This window comes from Choloepus didactylus, chromosome 1 (assembly GCF_015220235.1).
Source record: "Choloepus didactylus isolate mChoDid1 chromosome 1, mChoDid1.pri, whole genome shotgun sequence".
Taxonomy (NCBI): Eukaryota; Metazoa; Chordata; class Mammalia; order Pilosa; family Megalonychidae; genus Choloepus; species Choloepus didactylus.
The window spans coordinates 198,825,411-198,852,732 of NC_051307.1; the positions used below are offsets into that span (position 1 = coordinate 198,825,411).

The 27,322-nt window shown below is 42.3% G+C and overlaps 2 protein-coding genes across 2 annotated transcripts in view; one reads left to right on the forward strand and one right to left on the reverse strand.

Annotated features, from left to right (window-relative positions):
* The window catches only part of LRRC2 (leucine rich repeat containing 2), a 96,250-nt gene that overhangs the window by 68,185 nt on the left and 743 nt on the right, over positions 1–27,322 (reverse strand). The window lies entirely within an intron of this gene.
* Positions 18,210–20,386, forward strand: LOC119526672 (regulatory factor X-associated protein-like). The gene is made up of 2 exons (XM_037825978.1): positions 18,210–18,221; positions 18,321–20,386. The coding sequence occupies exons 1-2, from the start codon at positions 18,210–18,212 to the stop codon at positions 19,017–19,019; spliced, it is 711 nt and encodes a 236-aa protein (XP_037681906.1). The 3' UTR covers positions 19,020–20,386.

A 27,322-nucleotide genomic window follows, 5' to 3' on the forward strand; every position in this document is an offset into this window, starting at 1 on the left:
GGTTTGTCAAGTCCCTCAATGCTCCCAGGCCACAAACCCTTAATGGCAAAGACAGACCATTTGTTCTAAAAGAAAAAAACATTTTTATCCAATAAATATATAATAATTCAAATTGGAAACACGGTTTGATTCTGAAAGGGCTATATTCTATATGGAATATTTTCTGTTGGTTAGCATTTCTACTTAGACTATAATTTTAAATTTATACTAAGTTTTTGGTGGGGCTCAAATAAATCTTTGACTATATTAAATCATATCTCTATCGTATGGGATATGCTCTGTTATTATTTGGGATAGAATTATTTTAATTATTTTTCTCTTTTGATAAATAGTATAAGCTACCTATTTAGTAATAAGTGTTTAGTTCTTTTTTGTTTTGTTTTGTTTGCTCTTCTTTTTCATGGTATTCTGATCCAAAAAATATAAATTGAAAAGACAGTTACAGTTCAGATACTATTTAAATACTATTTCAATTTTATAAGCGATCTAATCACTTTTAAAATGCATAATCGTATTTAAATGGGAAAGATACAATTATTTTTTGCACAAATGCATTCAAATCACAGTGGGATACCTTTATGGTGATAGTGTTGGAGGGGCATGCCATTGTATAGCCCTGGCTCCTCAGATTATAATGTGCACCCCAACAAGGTTGCAAAATTTAGCAAATTAAAATACATGATACCCAGTTAGATTTGAATTTCAGATAAACAAAAAAAATTTTTTTTTAGTATAAAATATATCCCAAATATCCCATGGGGTATACCTTATACTTAAACAAATTATTCATTGCTTGTCTGAAACTCAAATCTAACTGGGCATCCTATATTTCATCTGGCAGCCCTACACCCAGTGCGACTCAGGAGGTCAGAGAGGAGCCGAACGTCTGTATCTCTAACGAGCGCCCGGTGATGGCGGATGTCGCTGGGCCAAAGAACACACCGCGAATGGCAAGAGTCTGGAATCTGCACGGCTGACGCAGCAGCCCGCAGTCCCGGCCCCTCACGGCATTGCCCAGGAAGCCCATTTTCCACCCCCGGGGAGATTCTGCCTCGATAAGGCTGGCGCAGAGCCCGGGGGTCAAAATTTTTAGCACGCCCCACAGTTGATTCTGATTCACAGCCAGGAATGTGAACCAAGAAATATTTTAAAATACAAAATGTACTTATGCTCATGTAAGGAGTTGTTGTTATTGCATTAAGCTCACTGTGTATAGCCTGCTGCACCTCTGGGCTGAGTGTATCCACAAAGACCTTCCCGTTTCTGAGCTCCCAAGTGGTGGCTGGTAGGATTGCACCCTGTCGTCCTCACTTCCCAACGTCCTCTCACAGCCACCCCCTTGCTCACAGCTGCTAACAGCCCAATTCATATACAACCCGACGTTCCCTACCCGGGCAGGCCGCCAAGAACCCAATGCACCTTTGTGTGATTCAGCTCCTGCTGGGCGCTGGAAAGGTGCTGGTCGGAAAGGAGATGTGCCCTAAAGTGTAAAATACACATCGATTTCTGACTTGTATGAGAAAAAGAATGTGAAATATCTCGTTATTAATTTTATATTAATTGCATCATTAAATGATATTTGGGATGTATTAGGGTGAATAAAATACAGTATTAAAATTAATTTCATCTGTTTCTTTGTACTTTTTCTAAATGCAGCTACCAGAATATTTAAACGTACACATGTGGCCGGCAAGGTGTTGCTCTTGGGCCGCACAGCCCGGTCGTAGAATCTAGACTTGGTCTCTCCCAATGGGCAGTTTCCAGGTACCTGCTCCCCTTCACCACAAAGGCGACAGGGAGCCTTGGAATCCAGGATCAGAGCAAAATGCTGTGCCCTTCTCGCCAAGACTTACATTTATTTAGTTTTTCTCTGGGAGGAGGCCAAATTCCTTCCCAGACATAATCTAATTCAACTGGGAGAGGCCAGAACTCAGATGTGGGCCAGTGGGATGGCTGCGGGCAATGTCATCTGTACCCCCAAAGCTGACCACACATCCATCAGGCACGTGGTCAGTGACCAGCGCCCCCTGGAGGATGGCTTTGCAATGGATTGAATCTATAGGGATACCCAGGGACGCTTTGGTCCATTCAGCCAAACTCCAACAAGAACACCAATTAAAAATTTTCATCACTCTTCCTATGTGTGGTAGTAGAATCATGGTTGGAAAGCTATTTTTGTTTAATTTTCTGTTTACTCAACTTTGGTATGACTATTATGAGGTTAAAATGAAACATATACCCACACAAAGCCAAAATTTTAAAAACCTGCACACTCAAAAATAATAGCAACCTTGTTTTTTCTTAGTGTCTACCATGTGCCAGGCACAGTTCCAAGTGCTTTATAACATTATATCTAACCTTGGAAAATAACAGAAACGAACAGGAGATAAAATGTACTGCCATCCTTATGTGGCAGGAGCTATATCGGGCACTTTCTGACCTTTATCTCATCTCCTGCTGGCAACATGAAAGGGAGGCATTACTCAATTCATTTTACTGACCAGGAAAATAAGGCCAGAGGAGTTAAGTACTTTGTCCAAGGACACTGTGGTGGTTTGAAGCTGTACGTACCCCAGAAGGGCATGTTCTTAAAGTTATTCCATTCCTACGGGTACAAACCAGTTAAGGTGTGACTCACTTCATTCCAGGTGGGTCTTAATCCTCCTACTGGAGTCCTTTATAAAAGAATCATATTCAAAGAAAGAGAAAGCCATGGACGCAAGAAGCTGAAAGCAATGAAACTGAGAAGAGAAGGGAGAGACCAGCAGACACTACCATGGGCCTTGCCATGTGACAGAGGAGTCCAGGATCGCCGGCAGTCAGTCTTCAGGAAGAAAGCATGCCTTGATGATGCCTTAATTTGGACAGTTTGCTCAGTCTTAAAACTGTAAGCTAATAAACTCCCGTTGTTAAGCTACCCCAGATCATGGTATCTGCTTTTGGCAGCCTGGGAAACTAAAACAGACACCCTGCTTTCAGACGGACACTGCCCTGGGCTTAGGGCTGTAACACTCAAAGCCAATGATCTTTCTGAGATACGATGCCCATTTACCTATATTTTATACGCAAAACTCTGCTTAGTTATCTTGTTTCCAAGCCCTTAGGAAACTAGAAACTACACAGTGGCTTTCAAACCAGCCACCGCCATCTCTCTCAACCTATCGAATCATCACAGACTCTGTAGATTCTGCCTTCTCAACATCCCTGCCATCCACCCATCTCTCCGTCCCCATAGCCTGAGCGTCATCCAGCATCTGCACTTCTGCTCTGTTGCAACAGTCTCTCCCCAGCTTCTGCCACCAGCCTGCATCCCTGTGATCCAAAGAGATCTTTCCAGAAACACAGTTGTGCTCAGGTCACCCTCCTGCTGATTTAATTCTTCTCATTTCTGCAGTTAGAAGGCAAGCTCCTTGGTATGCAAGGTCCCCATGACCTGTGTGCTGCTAGTTTCCATGGCCTCATCTGTCAATGGCCTCCATCACACTTTGCCAGCTCAGCCTCACTTCCTGTGTCCTCCTTCAGCCAGGTTCATTGATGCTTTTGTGCCTTGCTCTGTTCTCACTCCCCAAAATATTCTTCTTCACCTCATATGCCTGCAAATACCTGTTGCCTCTCTGACTCTCCCACTCCTAGAAAAATGCTTTATTCCTTTCCCTACCGCAGCATACTAAGCACAGGCCCTCTAACATTAACTAGACTCAGTTACTTAAATGTCCATTTCCTCTTGACTGTGAGCCTGTGCATAGGAACATTGTTTGTTTTATTAAATCTTGGCAGCCATAGCACCTCGCTCATTATCTGGCCCATGGCAGGATAATGTGCTAGAAGCCATGGTAGGTGTTTATCTTAGATCATCTCTGCTCAATAGGTATTAATATTCCCATTTAAAGATAAGGAACTAAAGTAAAGTAACCTAAGACAAGTTGAATATTCCCAGGAATATGCACTCATCTGCCTCCCTGACATTAAATGTATTTGCTGAGAAAGTCCCAGAAGCTTGGTCTTAGGTGTTGGCATCAGGCTGGCCCAGCAGTGACCCTGGAACACTGACAAAAAGAACACCTAAAAATAAAGCTTCATAAACAAAGCCCAGGCAATGGCAACTCTTGATTGAGCCCCAGAATAAACCTTCCTGGGAAAACCCTAGGTGACTTAACTAGACACTGAATCAGATCTGGTGATCTTCATGGGTAGAGGAGGAAAAAGGAAAATGGGAAATACGTATTTAGAAACCAATAGAAAAAATGCCATTTTTTTTCCTGTTATTAAAACCTTGAATTCACTGTGTTCTTTTTTCAGGGCAGAAGGAGCCAATTCTAGACAAGCCAGTCTGCTTGGTGTCATTGGCTGTCTTACTGACTGATTTCCATCATGGCTGTATGCTAGTCCTCATGCAGTTAGATGCAGCATCAGTGTGTCTCTTCATAAACTGAAGAGCTTATTGAAATAAAGAAGGTGTCAGGGTCTCCCCAACCAGGCCAAGGGCAGGAGAGAAGGGGAGATCCAAGTTGGGGACCAAGGCCTGTCAGGGGAGACTTGGCCTCATGGTTGTCAGTGAAGCATAAAGATAGAAAGAGATGGGACAACACAGACTCCACCAGAATCAGATCCAGGAGTGATGGGAACCAAAATGGAGCTAAGGAGGTGAGCAGTGATGTAACCAAGGTGGGGGCAGAAAACTAAACCTGACCTGGCTTAAATAAACTAACTGCAAAGATTATTGACTCATGTGGGCTGAAAAGCTCAGGCACAGTTTGATCCAGGGCTCAGACTACAATATTGCTATTCACATTGTCTCAGCTTCCTCTCAGTTATCCCTGGGGGGTAGGAGAGGGTGTTCCCCTCATTGGCTGTTGCAGTACACAGAACACACAACTGCAGCAGGGCTAAGTCTCACACCCTTACAGACACAGTTCCCGGAAAGAACTGTGCCCCTGCATCCCCAGCAGAAGCCCTGAAGTTCTCTCTGATTGGACTAGTTTAGGTCCCGTATCCACTCTGAGTCAAACACCATGGCCAAGGGGGAAAGAAGCTATTAGAGCTAATAAATGGGTTAAGAAAGGTTGCAGAATACAAGATCAATAGCCAAAAAAAACCAGTTATATTTCTACACACCAACAATGAACAATCTGAAGATGAAATGAAGGAAACAATTCCATTTATAATAGCATCAAAAAGATAAAAATACACATGAACAAATGTAACAGCAAGTATATGGAAAACTATAAAACATCATGGAAGGGCGGGGCAAGATGGCAGACTGGTGAGCTGTATGTTTTAGTTACTCCTCCAGGAAAGTAGGTAAAAAGCCAGGAACTGCGTGGACTGGACACCACAGAGCAATCTGTCTTTGGGCATACTTCATACAACACTCATGAAAACGTGGAACTGCTGAGATCAGCGAAATCTGTAAGTTTTTGCGGCCAAGGGACCCGCGCCCCTCCCTGCCAGGCTCAGTCCCGGGGGAGGAGGGGCTGTCAGCTCCGGGAAGGAGAAGGGAGAATTGCAGTGGCTGCCCTTATCGGAAACTCATTCTACTGATTCAAACTCCAACCATAGATAGACTGAGACCAGACACCAGAGACTCTGAGAGCAGCCAGCCCAGCAGAGAGTAGACAGACATAGAATAAAAACAACACGAAAAACTCCAAAATAAAAGCAGAGGATTTTTGGAGTTCTGGTAAACACAGAAAGGGGAAGGGCGGAGATCAGGCCTTGAGGCGCATATGCAAATCCCGAAGCAAAGCTGATCTCTCTGCCCTGTGCACCTTTCCTTAATGGCCCTGGTTGCTTTGTCTATTAGCATTTCAATAACCCATTAGATCTCTGAGGAGGGCCGTTTTTTTTTTTTTTAAATCCTTTTTGCTTTTTCTAAAACAATTACTCTAAGAAGCTCAATACAGAAAGCTTCAAAGAATTGAAATTTGGGCACGTCAAGTCAAGAGCAGAATTAAGAGAGCTCTGAGACAAAAGGCAATATTCCAGTGGCTGAGAAAATTCACTAAACAACACAACTTCCCAAGAAAAGGGGGGTGTCCGCTCACAGCCACCATCCTGGTGGACAGGAAACACTCCTGCCCATCGCCAGCCCCATAGCCCAGAGCTGCCCCAGACAACCCAGTGTGACGGAAGTGCTTCAAATAACAGGCACACACCACAAAACTGGGCGTGGACATTAGCCTTCCCTGCAACCTCAGCTGAATGTCCCAGAGCTGGGAAGGGGGAGCAGTGTGAATTAACAGAGCCCCATTCAGCCATCATTTGAGCAGACTGGGAGCCTCCCAACACAGCCCAGCAGCCCAGAACTGCCCTGGGGGGACGGCACTCACCTGTGACATAGCACAGTCATCCCTCAACAGAGGACCCGGGGTGCACAGCCTGGAAGAGGGGCCCACTTGCAAGTCTCAGGAGCCATACGCCAATACCAAAGACTTGTGGGTCAGTGGCAGAGACAAACTGTGGCAGGACTGAACTGAAGGATTAGACTATTGCAGCAGCTTTAAAACTCCAGGATCATCAGGGAGATTTGATTGTTAGGGCCACCCCCCCTCCCCGACTGCCCAGAAACACGCCCCACATACAGGGCAGGCAACACCAACTACACACGCAAGCTTGGTACACCAATTGGGCCCCACAAGACTCACTCCCCCACTCACCAAAAAGGCTAAGCAGGGGAGATCTGGCTTGTGGAGAACAGGTGGCTCGTGGACGCCACCTGCTGGTTAGTTAGAGAAAGTGTACTCCACGAAGCTGTAGATCTGATAAATTAGAGATAAGGACTTCAACTGGTCTACAAACCCTAAAAGAACCCTATCAAGTTCAGCAAATGCCACGAGGCCAAAAACAACAGAAAATTATAAAGCATATGAAAAAACCAGACGATATGGATAACACAAGCCCAAGCACCCAAATCAAAAGACCAGAAGAGACACACCACCTAGAGCAGCTACTCAAAGAACTAAAGATGAACAATGAGACCCTAGTACGGGATATGAAGGAAATCAAGAAGACTCTAGAAGAGCATAAAGAAGACATTGCAAGACTAAATAAAAAAATGGATGATCTTATGGAAATTAAAGAAACTGCTGACCAAATTAAAAAGATTCTGGACACTCATAGTACAAGACTAGAGGAAGTTGAACAACGAATCAGTGACCTGGAAGATGACAGAATGGAAAATGAAAGCATAAAAGAAAGAATGGGGAAAAAAATTGAAAAACTCGAAATGGACCTCAGGGATATGATAGATAATATGAAACGTACGAATATAAGACTCATTGGTGTCCCAGAAGGGGAAGAAAAGGGTAAAGGTCTAGGAAGAGTATTCAAAGAAATAGTTGGGGAAAACTTCCCAAATCTTCTAAACAACATAAATACACAAATCATAAATGCTCAGCGAACTCCAAATAGAATAAATCCAAAAAAACCCACTCCGAGACATATACTGATCACACTGTCAAACATAGAAGAGAAGGAGCAAGTTCTGAAAGCAGCAAGAGAAAAGCAATTCACCACATACAAAGGAAACAGCATAAGACTAAGTAGTGACTACTCAGCAGCCACCATGGAGGCAAGAAGGCAGTGGCACGATATATTTAAAATTCTGAGTGAGAGGAATTTCCAGCCAAGAATACTTTATCCAGCAAAGCTCTCCTTCAAATTTGAGGGAGAGCTTAAATTTTTCACAGACAAAGAAATGCTGAGAGAATTTGCTAACAAGAGACCTGCCCTACTGGAGATACTAAAGGGAGCCCTACAGACAGAGAAACAAAGACAGGACAGAGAGACCTGGAGAAAGGTTCAGTACTAAAGAGATTCGGTATGGGTACAATAAAGGATATTAATAGAGAGAGGGAAAAATATGGCAAACATAATCCAAAGGATAAGATGGCCAATTCAAGAAATGCCTTCACGGTTTTAACGTTGAATGTAAATGGATTAAACTCCCCAATTAAAAGATATAGATTCGCAGAATGGATCAAAAAAAATGAACCATCAATATGTTGCATACAAGAGACTCATCTTAGACACAGGGACACAAAGAAACTGAAAGTGAAAGGATGGAAAAAAATATTTCATGCAAGCTACAGCCAAAAGAAAGCAGGTGTAGCAATATTAATCTCAGATAAAATAGACTTCAAATGCAGGGATGTTTTGAGAGACAAAGAAGGCCACTACATACTAATAAAAGGAGCAATTCAGCAAGAAGAAATAACAATCGTAAATGTCTATGCACCCAATCAAGGTGCCACAAAATACATGAGAGAAACATTGGCAAAACTAAAGGAAGCAATTGATGTTTCCACAATAATTGTGGGAGACTTCAACACATCACTCTCTCCTATAGATAGATCAACCAGACAGAAGACCAATAAGGAAATTGAAAACCTAAACAATATGATAAATGAATTAGATTTAACAGACATCTACAGGACATTACATCCCAAATCACCAGGATACACATACTTTTCTAGTGCTCACGGAACTTTCTCCAGAATAGATCATATGCTGGGACATAAAACAAGCCTCAATAAATTTAAAAAGATTGAAATTATTCAAAGCACATTCTCTGACCACAATGGAATACAATTAGAAGTCAATAACCATCAGAGACTTAGAAAATTCACAAATACCTGGAGGTTAAACAACACACTCCTAAACAATCAGTGGGTTAAAGAAGAAATAGCAAGAGAAATTGCTAAATATATAGAGACGAATGAAAATGAGAACACAACATACCAAAACCTATGGGATGCAGCAAAAGCAGTGTTAAGGGGGAAATTTATAGCACTAAACGCATATATTAAAAAGGAAGAAAGAGCCAAAATCAAAGAACTAATGGATCAACTGAAGAAGCTAGAAAATGAACAGCAAACCAATCCTAAACCAAGTACAAGAAAAGAAATAACAAGGATTAAAGCAGAAATAAATGACATAGAGAACAAAAAAAAACAATAGAAAGGATAAATATCACCAAAAGTTGGTTCTTTGAGAAGATCAACAAGATTGACAAGCCCCTAGCTAGACTGACAAAATCAAAAAGAGAGAAGACCCATATAAACAAAATAATGAATGAAAAAGGTAACATAACTGCAGATCCTGAAGAAATTAAAAAAATTATAAGAGGATATTATGAACAACTGTATGGCAACAAACTGGATAATGTAGAAGAAATGGACAATTTCCTGGAAACATATGAACAACCTAGACTGACCAGAGAAGAAATAGAAGACCTCAACCAACCCATCACAAGCAAAGAGATCCAATCAGTCATCAAAAATCTTCCCACAAATAAATGCCCAGGGCCAGATGGCTTCACAGGGGAATTCTACCAAACTTTCCAGAAAGAACTGACACCAATCTTACTCAAACTCTTTCAAAACATTGAAAAAAATGGAACACTACCTAACTCATTTTATGAAGCTAACATCAATCTAATACCAAAACCAGGCAAAGATGCCACAAAAAAGGAAAACTACCGGCCAATCTCCCTAATGAATATAGATGCAAAAATCCTCAACAAAATACTTGCAAATCGAATCCAAAGACACATTAAAAAAATCATACACCATGACCAAGTGGGGTTCATTCCAGGCATGCAAGGATGGTTCAACATAAGAAAAACAATCAATGTATTACAACACATTAAAAACTCGAAAGGGAAAAATCAATTGATCATCTCAATAGATGCTGAAAAAGCATTTGACAAAATCCAACATCCCTTTTTGATAAAAACACTTCAAAAGGTAGGAATTGAAGGAAACTTCCTCAACATGATAAAGAGCATATATGAAAAACCCACAGCCAGCATAGTACTCAATGGTGAGAGACTGAAAGCCTTCCCTCTAAGATCAGGAACAAGACAAGGATGCCCGCTGTCACCACTGTTATTCAACATTGTGCTGGAAGTGCTAGCCAGGGCAATCCGGCAAGACAAAGAAATAAAAGGCATCCAAATTGGAAAAGAAGAAGTAAAACTGTCATTGTTTGCAGATGATATGATCTTATATCTAGAAAACCCTGAGAAATCGACGATACACCTACTAGAGCTAATAAACAAATTTAGCAAAGTAGCAGGATACAAGATTAATGCACATAAGTCAGTAATGTTTCTATATGCTAGAAATGAACAAACTGAAGAGACACTCAAGAAAAAGATACCATTTTCAATAGCAACTAAAAAAATCAAGTACCTAGGAATAAACTTAACCAAAGATGTAAAAGACCTATACAAAGAAAACTACATAACTCTACTAAAAGAAATAGAAGGGGACCTTAAAAGATGGAAAAATATTCCATGTTCATGGATAGGAAGGCTAAATGTCATTAAGATGTCAATTCTACCCAAACTCATCTACAGATTCAATGCAATCCCAATCAAAATTCCAACAACCTACTTTGCAGACTTGGAAAAGCTAGTTATCAAATTTATTTGGAAAGGGAAGATGCCTCGAATTGCTAAAGACACTCTAAAAAAGAAAAACGAAGTGGGAGGACTTACACTCCCTGACTTTGAAGCCTATTATAAAGCCACAGTTGCCAAAACAGCATGGTACTGGCACAAAGATAGACATATAGATCAATGGAATCGAATTGAGAATTCAGAGATAGACCCTCAGATCTATGGCCGACTGATCTTTGATAAGGCCCCCAAAGTCACCGAACTGAGCCATAATGGTCTTTTCAACAAATGGGGCTGGGAGAGTTGGATATCCATATCCAAAAGAATGAAAGAGGACCCCTACCTCACCCCCTACACAAAAATTAACTCAAAATGGACCAAAGATCTCAATATAAAAGAAAGTACCATTAAACTCCTAGAAGATAATGTAGGAAAACATCTTCAAGACCTTGTATTAGGAGGCCACTTCCTAGACTTTACACCCAAAGCACAAGCAACAAAAGAGAAAATAGATAAATGGGAACTCCTCAAGCTTAGAAGTTTCTGCACCTCAAAGGAATTTCTCAAAAAGGTAAAGAGGCAGCCAACTCAATGGGAAAAAATTTTTGGAAACCATGTATCTGACAAAAGACTGATATCTTGCATATACAAAGAAATCCTACAACTCAATGACAATAGTACAGACAGCCCAATTATAAAATGGGCAAAAGATATGAAAAGACAGTTCTCTGAAGAGGAAATACAAATGGCCAAGAAACACATGAAAAAATGTTCAGCTTCACTAGCTATTAGAGAGATGCAAATTAAGACCACAATGAGATACCATCTAACACCGGTTAGAATGGCTGCCATTAAACAAACAGGAAACTACAAATGCTGGAGGGGATGTGGAGAAATTGGAACTCTTATTCATTGTTGGTGGGACTGTATAATGGTTCAGCCACTCTGGAAGTCAGTCTGGCAGTTCCTTAGAAAACTAGATATAGAGCTACCATTCGATCCAGCGATTGCACTTCTCGGTATATACCCGGAAGATCGGAAAGCAGTGACACGAACAGATATCTGCACGCCAATGTTCATAGCAGCATTATTCACAATTGCCAAGAGATGGAAACAACCCAAATGTCCTTCAACAGATGAGTGGATAAATAAAATGTGGTATATACACACGATGGAATACTACGCAGCAGTAAGAAGGAACGATCTGGTGAAACATATGACAACATGGATGAACCTTGAAGACATAATGCTGAGCGAAATAAGCCAGGCACAAAAAGACAAATATTATATGCTACCACTAATGTGAACTTTGAAAAATGTAAAACAAATGGTTTATAATGTAGGATGTAGGGGAACTAGCAGTAGAGAGCAATTAAGGAAGGGGGAACAATAATCCAAGAAGAACAGATAAGCTATTTAACATTCTGGGGATGCCCAGAAATGACTATGGTCTGTTAATTTCTGATGGATGTAGTAGGAACAAGTTCACTGAAATGTTGCTATATTATGTAACTTTCTTGGGGTAAAGTAGGAACATGTTGGAAGTTAAGCAGTTATCTTAGGTTAGTTGTCTTTTTCTTACTCCCTTGTTATGGTCTCTTTGAAATGTTCTTTTATTGTATGTTTGTTTTCTTTTTAACTTTTTTTTTCATACAGTTGATTTAAAAAAGAAGGGAAAGTTAAAAAAAAAAAAAAAAGAAAAAAGATAAACAAAGAAAAAAAAAAAAAAGATGTAGTGCCCCCTTGAGGAGCCTGTGGAGAATGCAGGGGTATTTGCCTACCCCACCTTCATGGTTGCTAACATGACCACAGACATAGGGGACTGGTGGTTTGATGGGTTGAGCCCTCTACCATAAGTTTTACCCTTGGGAAGACGGTTGCTGCAAAGGAGAGGCTAGGCCTCCCTGTATTTGTGCCTAAGAGTCTCCTCCTGAATGCCTCTTTGTTGCTCAGATGTGGCCCTCTCTCTCTGGCTAAGCCAACTTGAAAGGTGAAATCACTGCCCTCCCCCCTACGTGGGATCAGACACCCAGGGAAGTGAATCTCCCTGGCAACGTGGAATATGACTCCCGGGGAGGAATGTAGACCCGGCATCGTGGGATGGAGAACATCTTCTTGACCAAAAGGGGGATGTGAAAGGAAATGAAATAAGCTTCAGTGGCAGAGAGATTCCAAAACGAGCCGAGAGATCACTCTGGTGGGCACTCTTACGCACACTTTAGACAACCTTTTTTAGGTTCTAAAGAATTGGGGTAGCTGGTGGTGGATACCTGAAACTATTAAACTACAACCCAGAACCCATGAATCTCGAAGACAGTTGTATAAAAATGTAGCTTATGAGGGGTGACAGTGGGATTGGGAATGCCATAAGGACCAAACTCCACTTTGTCTAGTTTATGGATGGATGTGTAGAAAAGTAGGGGAAGCAAACCAACAGACAAAGGTACCCAGTGTTCTTTTTTACTTCAATTGCTCTTTTTCACTCTAATTATTATTCTTGTTATTTTTGTGTGTGTGCTAATGAAGGTGTCAGGGATTGATTTAGGTGATGAATGTACAACTATGTAATGGTACTGCAAACAATCGAAAGTATAATTTGTTTTGTATGACTGCGTGGTATGTGAATATATCTCAATAAAATGATGATTAAAAAAAAAAAAAAACATCATGGAAAGAAATTCAACATCTAAATAAATGGAAGACAACCCATATTCATGGATTAGAAGATAGTATTGTCAAGATGGGAATACCCCCTGAATTGATCTGTGAAGTCAATGCAATCTATTAAAATCCCAGCTGCCCTTTTTGGGAGAAATTGACACATTGATCTTAAAATTCATATAGAAATGCAAGGAACCCAAAATAGCAAAAAAAAAAAAATTTTTTTTGAAAAACAAAAACAAAATTCTTCTATTTGCCATTGCCCTAAAAATTTTTCCTGCTTTTTCTCCAGATGGGAGCTTGGCCAGGAACCCCACATAGTCAAACCAGGGGTGTGACTAATGGCATCTCACATCAGCCACAGGCACCCAGGGCAAGAAGCCTTGGACACTGAGGAATCCTCTCCTGAGTCATTGAGGGAAGAGAATAGATGGGATGATCCCCAATAAATGAGCCCCTTTATCTTTGTTGAATTGAAGGATGTGACTGGATAACTGGGGATCAAAATAGATTGTCTGAACGTGCTCCAATGACTATAAAAGTCATTGTGCCACACGGAGAAGTCAGGCCAGGCACAGAACCCAAGTCTCCTGACCCACAGCTTCCCCCAGTAGGGTTGCATCTGTCGTCTCTGCTCTCTACCTCTCCAGCCTTGCCATGGACACCAGGAATACAACAAATTCCTGATTTGGATTGATGGGACTGAAACTGGAATATGCTGACGGGGTGAGGATTAAGTCAGTCTAGAATTCATTAGACACAAATAAAACCCACTGAAGCAAACTTAATAAAATTTCAAAGCTGCTGTATTAAATTAAAATTATACTTCAATGAAAACTTATGGCTACTGCATAGTCAGAAGAATGGTCATTACTTAGACAATGTTTTATCCCTTGACCACCCATCAGCCTCTTTCCTACCTGCCTTTCTCTCTCTGTATTTCTGGTCTCCAAAGTGCCACTTACAATCTTCTCTTCCTCTCAGTGTCCTCTCCGGTACCTGCTTGTGATGGATGTTTTATGTTTGTACCACAGAATCCATCTCCACTTGTCTACACCCTGCTCTTCTCCCCAGGAGGCTGGCCTGTAAGTGGACCACAGCAGCAAGGCACCCGTGTCCTCTAGCTTCTGGTTGAGTTTAGTCAATGAGAAGCCATGGCCAGAGAGGAGGAAGGAAACCGAGGCAGGCTATTTATTCCCCCAGCTCTCTTCCTGCAAGGTCACCTTGAACTGGCTATGTCCCTCAACCAAAGTCACTGCTCATCACAAGTGATTAACTCGATATGACTTTCTCCTAAATGCTGAAAACCACTCCCTCCCTTGTCCCATCAGGCCGAGAAGTCGAGAAGTCGTAACAGCTCAACTTTCTTGCTCCAGGTTACTATAGTATCCTTTGTTGTTCCCATACACCCATCCCTTTGAAAGTCTTCCTCAAAAGAACTGATTTGAGTGGGCGATCTGTTTTCTGTTGAGATCCTGACAGATCTAGATGCCCAAGAAACAGACACATAAAATGGGATTTTGTGATTGGGGTACTCACACATCCGAGGAGCACAGAGAAAATCTCCTTTCTAAGAAAGGGGACACAGGTAATCCATGGAATGTGGTGACATCTCAATTACTCTAATTATCACTGGTGGTAGCATGGTATGAATTATAGACACAGGACAAGGCTTTGGGAGATCAAGTGACTGTGGCAGTTAACTGCTACAGCAATGAGCAATTAAAAAAATTGTGGAGCCATGTGGCTTCTTTCAATGATACAGGGGAAAAATGGAGAAATTAAAAGCTGTGATCACGTAATTTAAAAAAATGAAGGGAAATTAAAACAACACAGAGATACAACTACACACCTACTAGAATGGCTAAAATCCAAAACACCTACACCACCAAATGCTGGTGAGGATGTGAAGCAAGAACTCATGCATTTGCTGATAGGAATGCAAAATGGTACAAACACTTAGGAAGACAGTTTGGCAATTTCTTACAAAACTAAACATAGGCTTACCATATGATCCATCAACTGTGCTCCTAAGTAATTAGTCAAAGGAGTTGAAAACTATGTCCATGCAAAACCCTGAACATAAATGTATATAGCAACTTTATTAATAAATGCAAAAATAATGGAAAACAACAAAGATGCCCTCCCACAGATGAATGGATAAACAACTTGGTATATCCATACAATGGAATATTATTCATCAATAAAAAGAAATAAGCTATCAAGTCATGAAAAAGCATGGAGAACCTTAAATGCATTTTGCTAAGTGAAAGAAAATCTGAAAAGGCTACATACTGTATGATTACAACTACGTGACATTGTGTAAAAGGAAAAACTATGGAGACAATAAAAAGATCAGTGGTAGCCACAGATTCAGGGGATCTGGGTGGAGGGTGTGTGAGGGATAGATAGGAGAAGCACAGGGCATTTTTAGGGCCATGAAACTATTTTGTATGACATCATAATAGCAGATACATGACATTTGTCAAAACCCATGGAAGTGTACACACCCTAGGAGTGAACCCTAATGTAAACTATGGACTTTAGTTACTAATAATATACCAATTTTGATTCATTGATTGTAACAAATGTACCACACTAATGCAAGATGTTAATAGAAGAAACTAGGTGTGGGGGGTAGGGAGGGAGTTATATGGGAACTCTATTTCCTGTGCAATTTTTATTTACACCTAAAACTGCTTTAAAAATAAAGTTTTATTATTTAAAAAATAAAAACATGGCAGCCTAGAAAGAGACCCTCATCTCCTGTAACCACAGGCAACATAACTGAGGTCAAGCCCAGGAGGGCTGCAGAGCACCAAAAATTCTCAGTCCCAACAGGTCTCTTGCGCTGAGCTAAGGACACTGGTTAGGCACATTTGGGAGGACACGATGAGACTGAGAATTCCAAACCCCACATTCCCTTGAACCTCTCCCAGTTCTTTCTGGGGAGGTGGTAGCCTACACAACAGAGATTCAAGATCTCATTAATATATCAACAAGGGCATGGGGAAGACAGAGAGGCAGGTATTCTAAAAAAGAAATAAAAGGCTCAATTGAGCTGAATCTGTTTTGGTGGGGAAGGACAGGTGGATTCACCTGGAATTCAGAGTCTACCCCTGGGAGCACATGAGAAGATGCTCAACATCATTAGCCATTAGGAAAATGCAAAGCAAAACCACAATAAAATATCCCTTCACACCTACTAGAATGGCCACTATTAAACAAACAGAAAACTACAAGTGTTGGAGAGGATGTGGAGAAATAGGGACACTCATTCACTGCTGGTAAGAAAGTAAAATTGTGTAGTCTCTGTGGAAGATAGTTTGGCAGTCCCACAGGAAGCTAAGTATAGAGTTGCAATATGACCTGGCATTCCCACTGCTAGATATAGAATTGAAATTGAAAGCAAGGACTTGAACAGATATTTGAACACCAATGTTCATAGCAGCATTATTCACAATTGCCAAAAGGTAGACGCAACCTAAGTGTCCATCAGTGGATGAATGGATAAACAAAATGTGGCATATACACACAACGGAATATTATTCAGCCTTAAAAAGGAACGAAGTTCTGATACATGTGACAACATGGATGAACCTTGAGGACATCATGTTGTGTGAAATAAGCCAGACACAGAAGGAAAAATATTGTATGATCTCACTTATATGAAAAAAACTAGAATAAGCAAATTCATAGAAACAGAAGATAACAAGTTACCATGGGTGGAAGTGGGGTGAGGAATGGAGAGTTAATGCTCAATGGATATAAAGTTGCTGTTTGAAGTGACAGAAAAGTATTGTCAATGGATGGTGGTGATGGTAGCACAGCATTGTGAATGTAATTAACACCACTGAATTATATACTTAAAAGTGGTTAAAATGAGAAATGTGGTGTTGCATATACCTTAATGCAATAAAAAAAAACAAAAGTCTATCACTGGGGTCAGCAAACTATGGCCCCAAATCTGGCCTGAGGTCTATTTTGATAAATAAAGTTTTATTAGAACATGGTCCTGCCTCTTCATTTATGTACTCTCTATGGCTGCTTTTACCTTATAACTACAGAGGTGAGTAGTTGTGTCAATGACTGTATGGCCTTCAAGGCCTAAAATATTTGCTACCAATCCCTTCCCAAAAGAAGTCTGCAGATCCTTGGTCCACCAGATTGGCTAATAAAGTCTGAACACAAAGATGGCCTACAGTTAATGAGGTCATAAAATCTAAACTCCCTGACTTACGTAAACCAGTGGTTCTCAAATTGTGGTCCCTGGACCAGGGGCAACATCACCTGGAAATGTCTTAAGAAAGCAAATTCTCAGGCCTCACTCCAAACCTACCGTTCTAGTTTGCTAACGCTGCTGGAATGCAAAACACCAGAAATGGATTGGCTTTTATAAAAGGGGGTTTATTTGGTTACAAGGTTACAGTCTTAAGGCCATAAAGTGTCCATCAATAAAGGGTACCTTCACTGGAGAAAGGCCATTGGCATCCGGAAAACCTCTGTTAACTGGGAAGGCATGTGGCTGGCGTCTGCTTGCTCCTAGATTGGGTTTCAAAATGGCGTTCTCCAAAATGTCAGCATCAGCTTCCAGTAGCCGTTTTCCAAATGTCTGTCTCAGCTCCAGCCAGCTACGAGCTCCTTCTGTCTGAGCTCATATAGTGCTCCAATAAACTAAACAAGGCCCATGCTGAATGGGCGGGGCCACACCTCCATGGAAATGATCCAATCAGAGTTATCACCTACAGTTGGGTGGGTCACATCTCCAGGGACACTGAACCAATAGGTTCCAACCCAATCCACACTAATACATCTGCCCCCAAGAACGCATTAAAGAATATGGCTTTTTCTGGGGGGCATAAATATACAAACCAGCACACCTTCCAAATCAGAAGCTCTGGGGTAGTCCAACGATCTGTGTTTTAACAATCTCTTCGGTGATTCTGATGCACAGTCAAGTTAGAACCACTGCTATAGAGCCATAATCTGATGGGTCAGAAAAACAGATGTGTTACAATATGCAATTTGCTCAGCCACCCCTAAGCAGAGGGCCTGGAAGGGCCTAGATGACACTCCATTCTCTTTACCAAACATTATGAAATGCATTGGCAAAGGAAATATCAGCAACCTTGAAGAGCTCTGTGGGATGGTGGTGCAGGTGCGGCAGTAGAATTGGGTTCCCCGATGGGATGGGGGAGATGGAAGCAATAATGGACCCCTGCCTGGTGGAGGCCAGCTGTCAGTGTTCAACCTTCAGAAACACGGTGGTGTGGGCGGTGGCCGCGCAGGCGCAATCGGGTCTCTCCGCGGCGCCGGCGCCCCTTCCTCTCGCGGGCCGGGTCGCGGGTGTGCGGGGCGCCGCTGGGCCGCGGGCGGGGTCCCGGGCACGTCGCAGCAGCACGGAGGTGCAGGGCGTCGCCGAGGGCCCGGGGGCCGCCAGTGGCGCGCCCCTCCCCGGGACCCCGGGCCCGCCCCTCGCCCTGCTGGTGATGCGCCCCTGCGAGGCCGCGGCGGGGGCGAGGGCGGCGCGGCCGGGCGGCGGGGCGGGGGCGCGGGCGCGAGCAAGACCTGCACGTACGAGGGCTGCCGCGAGACCACCAGCCAGGTGGCCAAGCAGCGCAAGCCGTGGATGTGCAAGAAGCACCGCAACAAGATGTACGAGGACAAGTACAAGAAGAAGAGCGACCAGGCCCCGAGCGGCGGCGCGGCGGGCGGCGGGGGCGGTGTCAAGCTGGAGGAGAGCGCAGATAGCATCCTCGCCATCGTTAAACAGAGAGCAGGATCTTTTGGCGATCGTCCTGCGAAACCGACTCTTTTAGAACAAGTGTTAAATCAAAAAAGACTGTCCTTACTAAGAAGTCCTGAAGTAGTGCAGTTTTTACAGAAACAGCAACAACTATTAAACCAGCAAGTTTTGGAACAAAGACAGCAGCAGTTTCCAGGAGCACCAGTTTGAGGGAGCTTATTGCGAACATCTCCGTGTTTTTTATCTTATTGTAATAGATGGACATATTTTTATACTAAAGATAAATGGGGTAAAATATGCCAGTAGAATGTAAACAGCCATTTTCCTGTGAATGTATGTGCATTGGGAATAAGTAACTATTGCACTTTGTGCGTCTGAGCCTTTTCAATTGCCATGAGTTTATCTTTCCAAAATAGCATTTAATTAACAATGGTTTTTTAACATTTTCACATTTAACGAAGTGTTCCTCTTCAGTCATCATTGCTGAAGGTAGTGAAGCAGTCACTTTCTGTGGAAGTCATGATGTTACCCTGAAATCATCTGGCCCAGGAGTTCCCATCACGGGGCAGTTGGAAATGTGTGGGTGTGTATTTTGGTTGTCATACTGACCTTGAAGCTGCTAAATTTTGTGGGTGGGACAGGAATGATAGATGTTCTGCAGTGTCAGGGATAGTCCCACCCAGCCAAGGATTATCCCTGTCACAGAGCCAGCAGCACCCTCCTAAGAAACACTGGGAGCGGCTGGTCAGGGCACCACATGGCTGGGGCACCTCGAACAAGGGTCTAGTAACTTCTCCTTTGCAGTTAAGACTGGAGCTGTCAAGAGGTAAGCGTCTTTTATATCTACAAGGAAGGTGATCATTGTTGAGTATCTGAAACTAGGATGTGCGTCTCCTTGCGGAGATGTGCTGGTAAAACCTAACGAGGATTAGCTCAGCACCCTGGGGTGCGTGCGTCACCTACAGCTGACTTCTCTACTGCCTTACCCATCCTTTTTTTATCTCTATTAAAGCAGGCACTCTTTTATGTTGAATTTGTGAACAGTATGGCTGTGTCTCAGTTATCCCACCAATGCCAGGACAGAATTGTTTTTCTAACATTCATTTCAAACAGAGATCCTGAAAATAAGAGTAACACTCCAGCAGTTTGTCAGTGTTTTTTGAAATTGAGCTATTTTAAGACTGTTATTCCTAGTAAGGTTCAAAGAATGATGGATAATCTGGATAGAAGATGCTGTTTTCGTGTATTTTCTCCTAGGAAAACCTTAAAAGGCAAATCTACCGATAAGAGTAATAAATAAATGTTAAGGGAGTATTTTCAATATTGGGATAATAAATGTATGTGTCTTGAGTTTTAACTGTGCAAATATTTAAAGATTTGTTTCTTATAGATGGTTCTTAAGCTCTGAAATATATACCAAGTTAAACTTAGGCATTGCTGTTCTAAAAGTACTTGTGGAAAGAATGTTCTTGTTCATCTTTTATGTGTGTTTTGCATGTTTGTGCAAAAACACTTTTACCCAAATGAATCATTAAAGTCCATTTGTTGACCTTTGAAAAAAAAAAAAAAAAAAGAAACACGGTGGGCACAGTTACCAAAATAAGCCACAGGACAGAATGGTCAAAAACTGTGTTTTGACGTCCAGGGAGCTATGGTGATGCCTAATAGTTCATAGGGTCCCTAGACAGAGCCCTTCAAATAAGAGAGAGACAGGCTTCCTTTGAGGAAGGAGCCTGCAACATGGTCACAGATAGATACCATGAAACCCCCAAGCCTTCCCTGAAGAGACCACAGTTTAATTATCAGGGGGTTATGCACTAAGAAAGAAAAACCCTGACTTTCCAGGAGGTTTTTGATCAGGCTTGTGGTGATCCAAGGAGACCCACAAAGCCATTGTAGACCCTCTCATCAAAGTGTGGGCTTGTGGGAGTCAGTGTGCATCCAAAAGGTAGGGTTGTCAGATTCAGCAAATAAAAATACAGAACACCTAGCTAAATTTGAATTTCATATCAATGATACATAATGTTTTAGTGTAAGTATAACCCATGAAATATTGGGGACATATTTATACTAAAATTACTCATTATTTATCTGCAATTCAAATTTAATTAGGCATCCCGTATTTTATTTGACAATCCTATCAACAGTAATCCCAGTGAACTGGTTCTGTGGTTATTTATTCAGTTCCAGAATGTACGGCGAGAATAGACATACTTACTAACTGACAGAATTCTGAAATTGGCTCCTTGACCCATAAAATAGGGCTATGTGATAGAAAGAGGCAAGGGGAAGCCCCTGAACTGCCCGTCACCTCCACCAAAACAGCACCAAAGCTATCCTACTCTCCTGGAGAAATTGCAAATTGGTGACACCAACCTCACACTCATTTTACTCACCTGTTTGACAGGTGCAAAAGCCAAATATGCCATGGAGAACAATGGTGGATTATCACAACGGGAAACAATGCCAATCCCATTGTTTTTGAATGCTAGATCTCTAGACCAAGCATGGATCTCTTAACTAAGTCATAGCTCCTGTGATGGCTTGTAATTATGCACCCCAGAAAAGTATGTCCTTAATCTAATCCATTCCTATGGATGTGAGCCTCTTATAAATAGGACCTTTTGAAGATGTCATTTTTAGTTAAGGTATAGCCAACTGAATCAAGATGGGTCTTAATCCTATTACTGGAGGCCTTTAGAGAAGGCCACAGGGAAAAGGCCACAGGGAAAGAAGCTGGAAGCCAACAGAACCAGGAGGAGAAAGGAGAAGATGCTGCCATGTTCATTGCCAAGTGATGGAGATCCAAGGTCCAAGGATCACTTGCAGCCAGCCCCAGAACACCACATCTTAGGGCAGAAAGAATTGCCTTGCTGATGCCTGCATTTTGGTCTTCCCATAGCCTCAAAACCATGAGCCAACAAATTCCTGTTGTTAAGCCAACCCCTGTATGGTGTTTGTTTTGGCTAAACAAAAATAGCTCCTTTTCAGGCAGCCTCTTCCAGGTCCTGGTAACCACCAGCTGCTCCAGCTCTATTCCCTGTGGTTTCCTCCACCCACACCCGTGCCAATAGCCCCTCTGTAAATCTGCTAGATTGAATAATGTGCCCCACAAAAGGCATGTTCAAGTCCTCAACCCTGGTCTTGAGGGTGTGAACCCACTGTAAATAAAACCTTTGAAGACGCTATTATTAATCAAGGGTTGGACTCATTTGTGAATAAGATCTTGGAAGATCCTATTTGGTGAAGCCAAATTGGACCACGGTGGGCCTTACTCCAGTATCGCTGAGGTCCTTATAAGTAGAGGAATCTGGGACTCATTTAGTCAGTGGAAACCAGAAGTCAGTGGAAATCAGAGGAGAAGACGCCAGAGAGAAAGAACTCACCACATGACAGAGGACCGCCATGACAGATCACCATGGACTCCCAGAAAAACACACCCTGCCAACACCTCGATTTGGGACTTCCAGCCTCCAAATCTGAGACAATAAATTCCTGTTGGTTAAGCCAACCAGTTTATGGTATTTGCCCTGGCCAACTGAGATAATTACCCCGTTCTGGAATGTTCTACTCCACATGAGCCATCTGTTTCCTACTGGGGCTCCGACCAATGCACTACTTGTGCCACCTGCCAGCCCACCTCTGCCCCCGGAAATTCTCCCCTGGCAGATTCCCAGCATCACATAGAAATACTATCCCCAAATAACAAAATGTTTTCAGAAAAGTTGGCCTCCCAGAGGGTTAATACTTCCAAAGTTCCATGTTCTGAAGAATTATTATTATTATTTTTAATGGATTAATTCTAGACCAGCAAGATGTGAATTGGCAGTCTGGGTTAATACAGTAGCCCCAAAGACGGGATTTTATCCAGGACTGCATCTTACGCATGGTCCAAGTAAAAACCAGCTAGAATCACTGACAGTGTTCAGTCAGCGTCCAGGCCCTGTTTGGAAAGAAGCCTGCAAGGTGACATGAACCAGAACCTCAGTAGGGGATCTTCTGGGTTGTGTTTTTCTTTAAATTAACAATAAATACTAAAACAAACAAACAACAACAACAACAAAAACTAGGTTAATTATTACCAAAATTCCATAAACTGCATTAACTTTTTTAAAGAATAAGCTTTTAGCTTTGCTTTGCTTCGAATATAGAGGTACAGCTACTTTCAGGTAGCAATGACTTTTAAGTGCTTAGCACACGACAAATGCTGAGACCTAAAAATGAGACAGATGGACTCAAAAGCACAGCATCCATGAGTGAGGCCTGCTGGGTGAAATTACAGGTTCAACCAGCTGGCGGGCTGCTGGGGCCCCAGACCTCTCCTTTGGGAAAAAACATTTTCCTCCTCGGTAACAACTAAGTCACTTGTGGGGTGGCACGTTAATACCACGTGATTTTGCTTTGATGCCCCATGACCTGCCACACAATGGTCTGCGCATCCATCAGTAATTGGTCCTCAGTCACTGCTTTAGGGGTTATTATTATTTTTGTGATTTGGGGATTTATTATTGCTTGGGGTTATTTTCTATTAAAGGTCTGAATTGATTATGACACATTTTTAGCATCTACACATCACACAAAGGAACAATAAAACCGTAAGAAAATATGAGGAAGGCAAGTGTTTATGAAGCCCACTAGCTCATTTCCGCAAAGTGGGACACTTTTCAAAGTGCTCCAGGGCCATTTGAATACAGGATATCCTTTTCACTAGAGCAGTTTAATCCATTTCTAATGGCCTGGGCTTTGCATCCCTGCCTCCCTTTTTCCGTTTTGCATTTAATCCATTACAAAACCATTAAGAGTTGTGAAGAATGCCCAAATATAATCAAACACAAAATCCACATAAAAAGCACTTTTAAATGAGATTCCCTAGGTCTTAAGTGGGACCTCAGCTTGTCTTCACACATCTGCCTTCTAGGAGTGTCTCCATTCGTTTGTCTGCTGGAGCTGATTGGACAGCAGGAAGTGACTATGCCACCACCACCCCCAACACACACACACCCCACCCACCCAACCAACCCCCCCCATACCCCCGCCCCCGCCACCAGCAGTTTCTTGATAACACTAAAATGGCATAGATTACAGGGTTTGTCTCACCTGGGGGGAGTGAGGGAGGGGGGACTGGACCTCTGTCTCCCCCACTGTGTTCAGCACAGAAAAGCTAATCAGTAAATATTTGTTGAATTTGATTGGAAAGAGAAAAATTTAGGTGCAAAATAATTCTAAGTCATCACCATGCCTAAAAGTCTAAAATCAAACTTTGTCAACCTAACATGGTTTCCAGTAAATGCAACAAAGTTATCTCGTCTTCTGTATTGTGAGCACTTTCTCAACTAAATCACCCAGAATTCAATCAGTGACTGCTTAGAATACATCTTTCCTTTGTTGTCAGGGGACAGGAATAATCCTTTGTTGTATTTCCAGGCTCAGGCTTGGGGAAACAGTTGTTTACCTGTGGCACTTTTCATTGTCCTTGCTCTACCCCATCCCCATTTTAGGAAATAGGATTGAGACTTAAAGTTTCTATCTGCCAGACGGAATGAGATTTAGCTAAAAGGAAACCACCACACTTGGGGAAGCAGAAATTTCTGGAGGACTGCAGTTTTGGATCTCCTAGACAAAGAGATGGAGAAGGGGGAAAAGGTTGTTGAAAGACAAGCAAGCAAGCAGTTTACAATGGAGTGTTGACACAATAACTCCGGGGCCAGCGGGAACAAAGGTGAGAGCTCTCAGCACAGCGGGAGGCAGGAAGAGACAATGGCGTCAGGAAGGGCTTCCCAGAGCAGATGACTGGGCTGAGTCTCCTAAAGGCCGGATCAAAGGACCCCCCTGGAAACTGTTGATGTGAGGGCAACAGAGGTTCTATTCAAGTCGGTTATAGAAAGAGAAATATAAATATCCAATTAGCATAAGAATCAATGCAAATCCAAATAGTGGTAACGTTACTGGACCAAGGCGGTGGATTCTTTTCCCGATGCCCTCACTTGACCAATTCCTGAGACACCAGGGTTTCAAAGAGAGGAAGAGTTTTATTGCTAGGTGCAAAGCAGAACAGAAGACCTATGGGTCCAAAATCTATCTCCCAGAGCAGCAGAAATTCTGATAGTTTTATAGTATCAAAATATGTGCAGGTTTTAAGATAATGAGTATAATGGCCCCAGATGATGTAATTAGACATGATCTAATTAATGAGCATGCACAGATTGATTACATGCTTAGTCACAGAACATACATAAGAAAATGGCAGTCTTACTATGATAATGGGCATGATTTTTAGTATTATAATGAGGTAAAGGTGACTTGTAGGTTAAAGTCTAAGATACTTCACATGTCAGGAGGGCCCATTTGATTAGACCCAGCTTTGGTTATCAAGATAGCTTTGGACTTGGGTGGGTTAGTTCTGGGCTGACCCAAGACCCTTCATTAATAAACATTAGGGGCTTCTTTAGTGATCATAGGACTCCAAAGTAGAAAAACTGGATAAATGGGTAAAAGTGAAGGTTATTCACTAGGTCTTCACAATCACAAAGGCACAAGATAAAGGCTATACAATCATTATCAGAGATCAAGGCAGCTGGATTACAGTTCAGGTTTCAGGTATCTCCCTCTGTCTACTTGAATATACCAGAAATTAAAAAGGAATATCTATATAATGATTCAGTAATCATAATCAGTCCTTAAATCTTAACTTCTCGATTACAACTCCATCTGTTCTCCTACTTTGCGCCTAGCAATAAAACTTCTTCTCTCTTTGAAACCTCGATGTCTCAGAAATTGGTCATCTGAGCACATCAGGCAGAAGAATCCACCGCCTTGGTCCGGTAAGAATTATGAGATTCCATTTTTCGCATATGGAATTAGCATAATATGAAAATGCTTGTTGCAGTCCAAGCTGTGAGGGACATGGCAGACTGCGAGGCTGGTGCAGCCTTCTTGGAGAACAATTGGGCAACATCCCCCCTTTAACCAAGCAATTCCAACACTAGAAATTTACTGGACAGATATACCCTCAAGAGTTAACCAAGATGGATCTACAAAGGAGTTCACTGCAAAACACAGAAACACGCGAAGTGCCCAGTCATTGATAAAATACTTTATGGCATATCTGTATAGGAAAAATTACAATATAGTCACACAAAAAATGGAAACAGAAGGTGTCTTTCACACACTGGGGATCATAAGTAACCACAGTGAGTTAACAGAAACTACCGGTCAAATACCTCCTGTGACTATAGGCAGAGAAGGTGACCTTCCCCCACCCTGACCCCCTTTTATATCATCATTGTCTTCATCCTTTCAGCTGGCACCTGATCAAGTTGGGTGCAGGGGAAAAGGCCGCACCCAAGTAGGAGAAGCCTCCTCTCCTTCCTCCCCCTCCTCCTCCAGGGTCCTCTCATAAGCCCTTCTCAGTCCCACTTACATGGTTTCTCTAACAATATAGATCTGAAAAGACTTGTTTGTACATATCTGCCTCACAGAGTTTTGAAAGCAGCTATCTATTCTTTTAAGAGACCTGTGACTAACAGAGAATAGGTTTCCAGTTGCTATCTTTATCAGTTCACCAGCAAAAATACAAAGCCATTAACTTGTTAATAAGTGGGCCTGGCACGTTCCAGAGGATAACAGCTCAGCAAGGGATGAGAAAGGCTCTCCCAGCTTCTTGCCTGCCTGAGTGCTTGGGGGACACTTCCTAAAACCCTGTGCTGCAAAAATGGTTACTCATTTATTAACTCCGTCCAAGGTTTAATTCTCTATGTTCCAAACCACCAAAATGCGGTTAAATTGGCTAATTTAATCTAAATTTTTACACCTAAAATCTATCCCAATCTCCAAATTTGTTTTCTTCTTTGAATTTTAGCCAGCCACTGGAAGTCTATCCTTTCACTGCAATACTTTTGCTCCAATTATTTTTTATTGAGTGGTTACTTGGATGGTTTTAAGCCAAATCCGTATTTGTATGATTATTAAGCACATAATTCTGTCCCTCTTAGCCCAGTTTTTAATACACAACAGCTCAAAGAGCAACAGTGCGGTCCACAGAAGCCAAGAACCTTTGTTCGTCACTCTGTTACCAGCGCCTTTTACAAGGGAGGGGGCGAGGCTGCCCGCGAGAGACTCCCAGCCCAGGCCCGGCCGGCCGGGGTTCAGACACACCGCGCTCAGCGGCCGGGGCCTTTCGATGAGGACGTGCGCGCGCCAAGGTTGTGTTCTGCTGCCAGTTCTGCCATAGATCTGCGACCCCCCCCCCCCAAAAAAAAGATATTTAAATCCCCAAGCGGAATTTGTTGTCTCGTCCTTAAAACGGGACTAACGACGCCGACTCTACATATCTATAGAGCACGTTGAATTGTGATGCAGAAAGTACCGCGCAAATGCACGATATTAAGTATTATCTCACGGCAGCTCCGGCGGAGTCGCCCAGCAGACCTTCAGCTCCCCGGAACCCTCCCCCACTTCCGGCTTCCTAGAGCTTCAGGCCAAGTTCCTCAGTCCCGAGGAATCTTTAAAAAGCT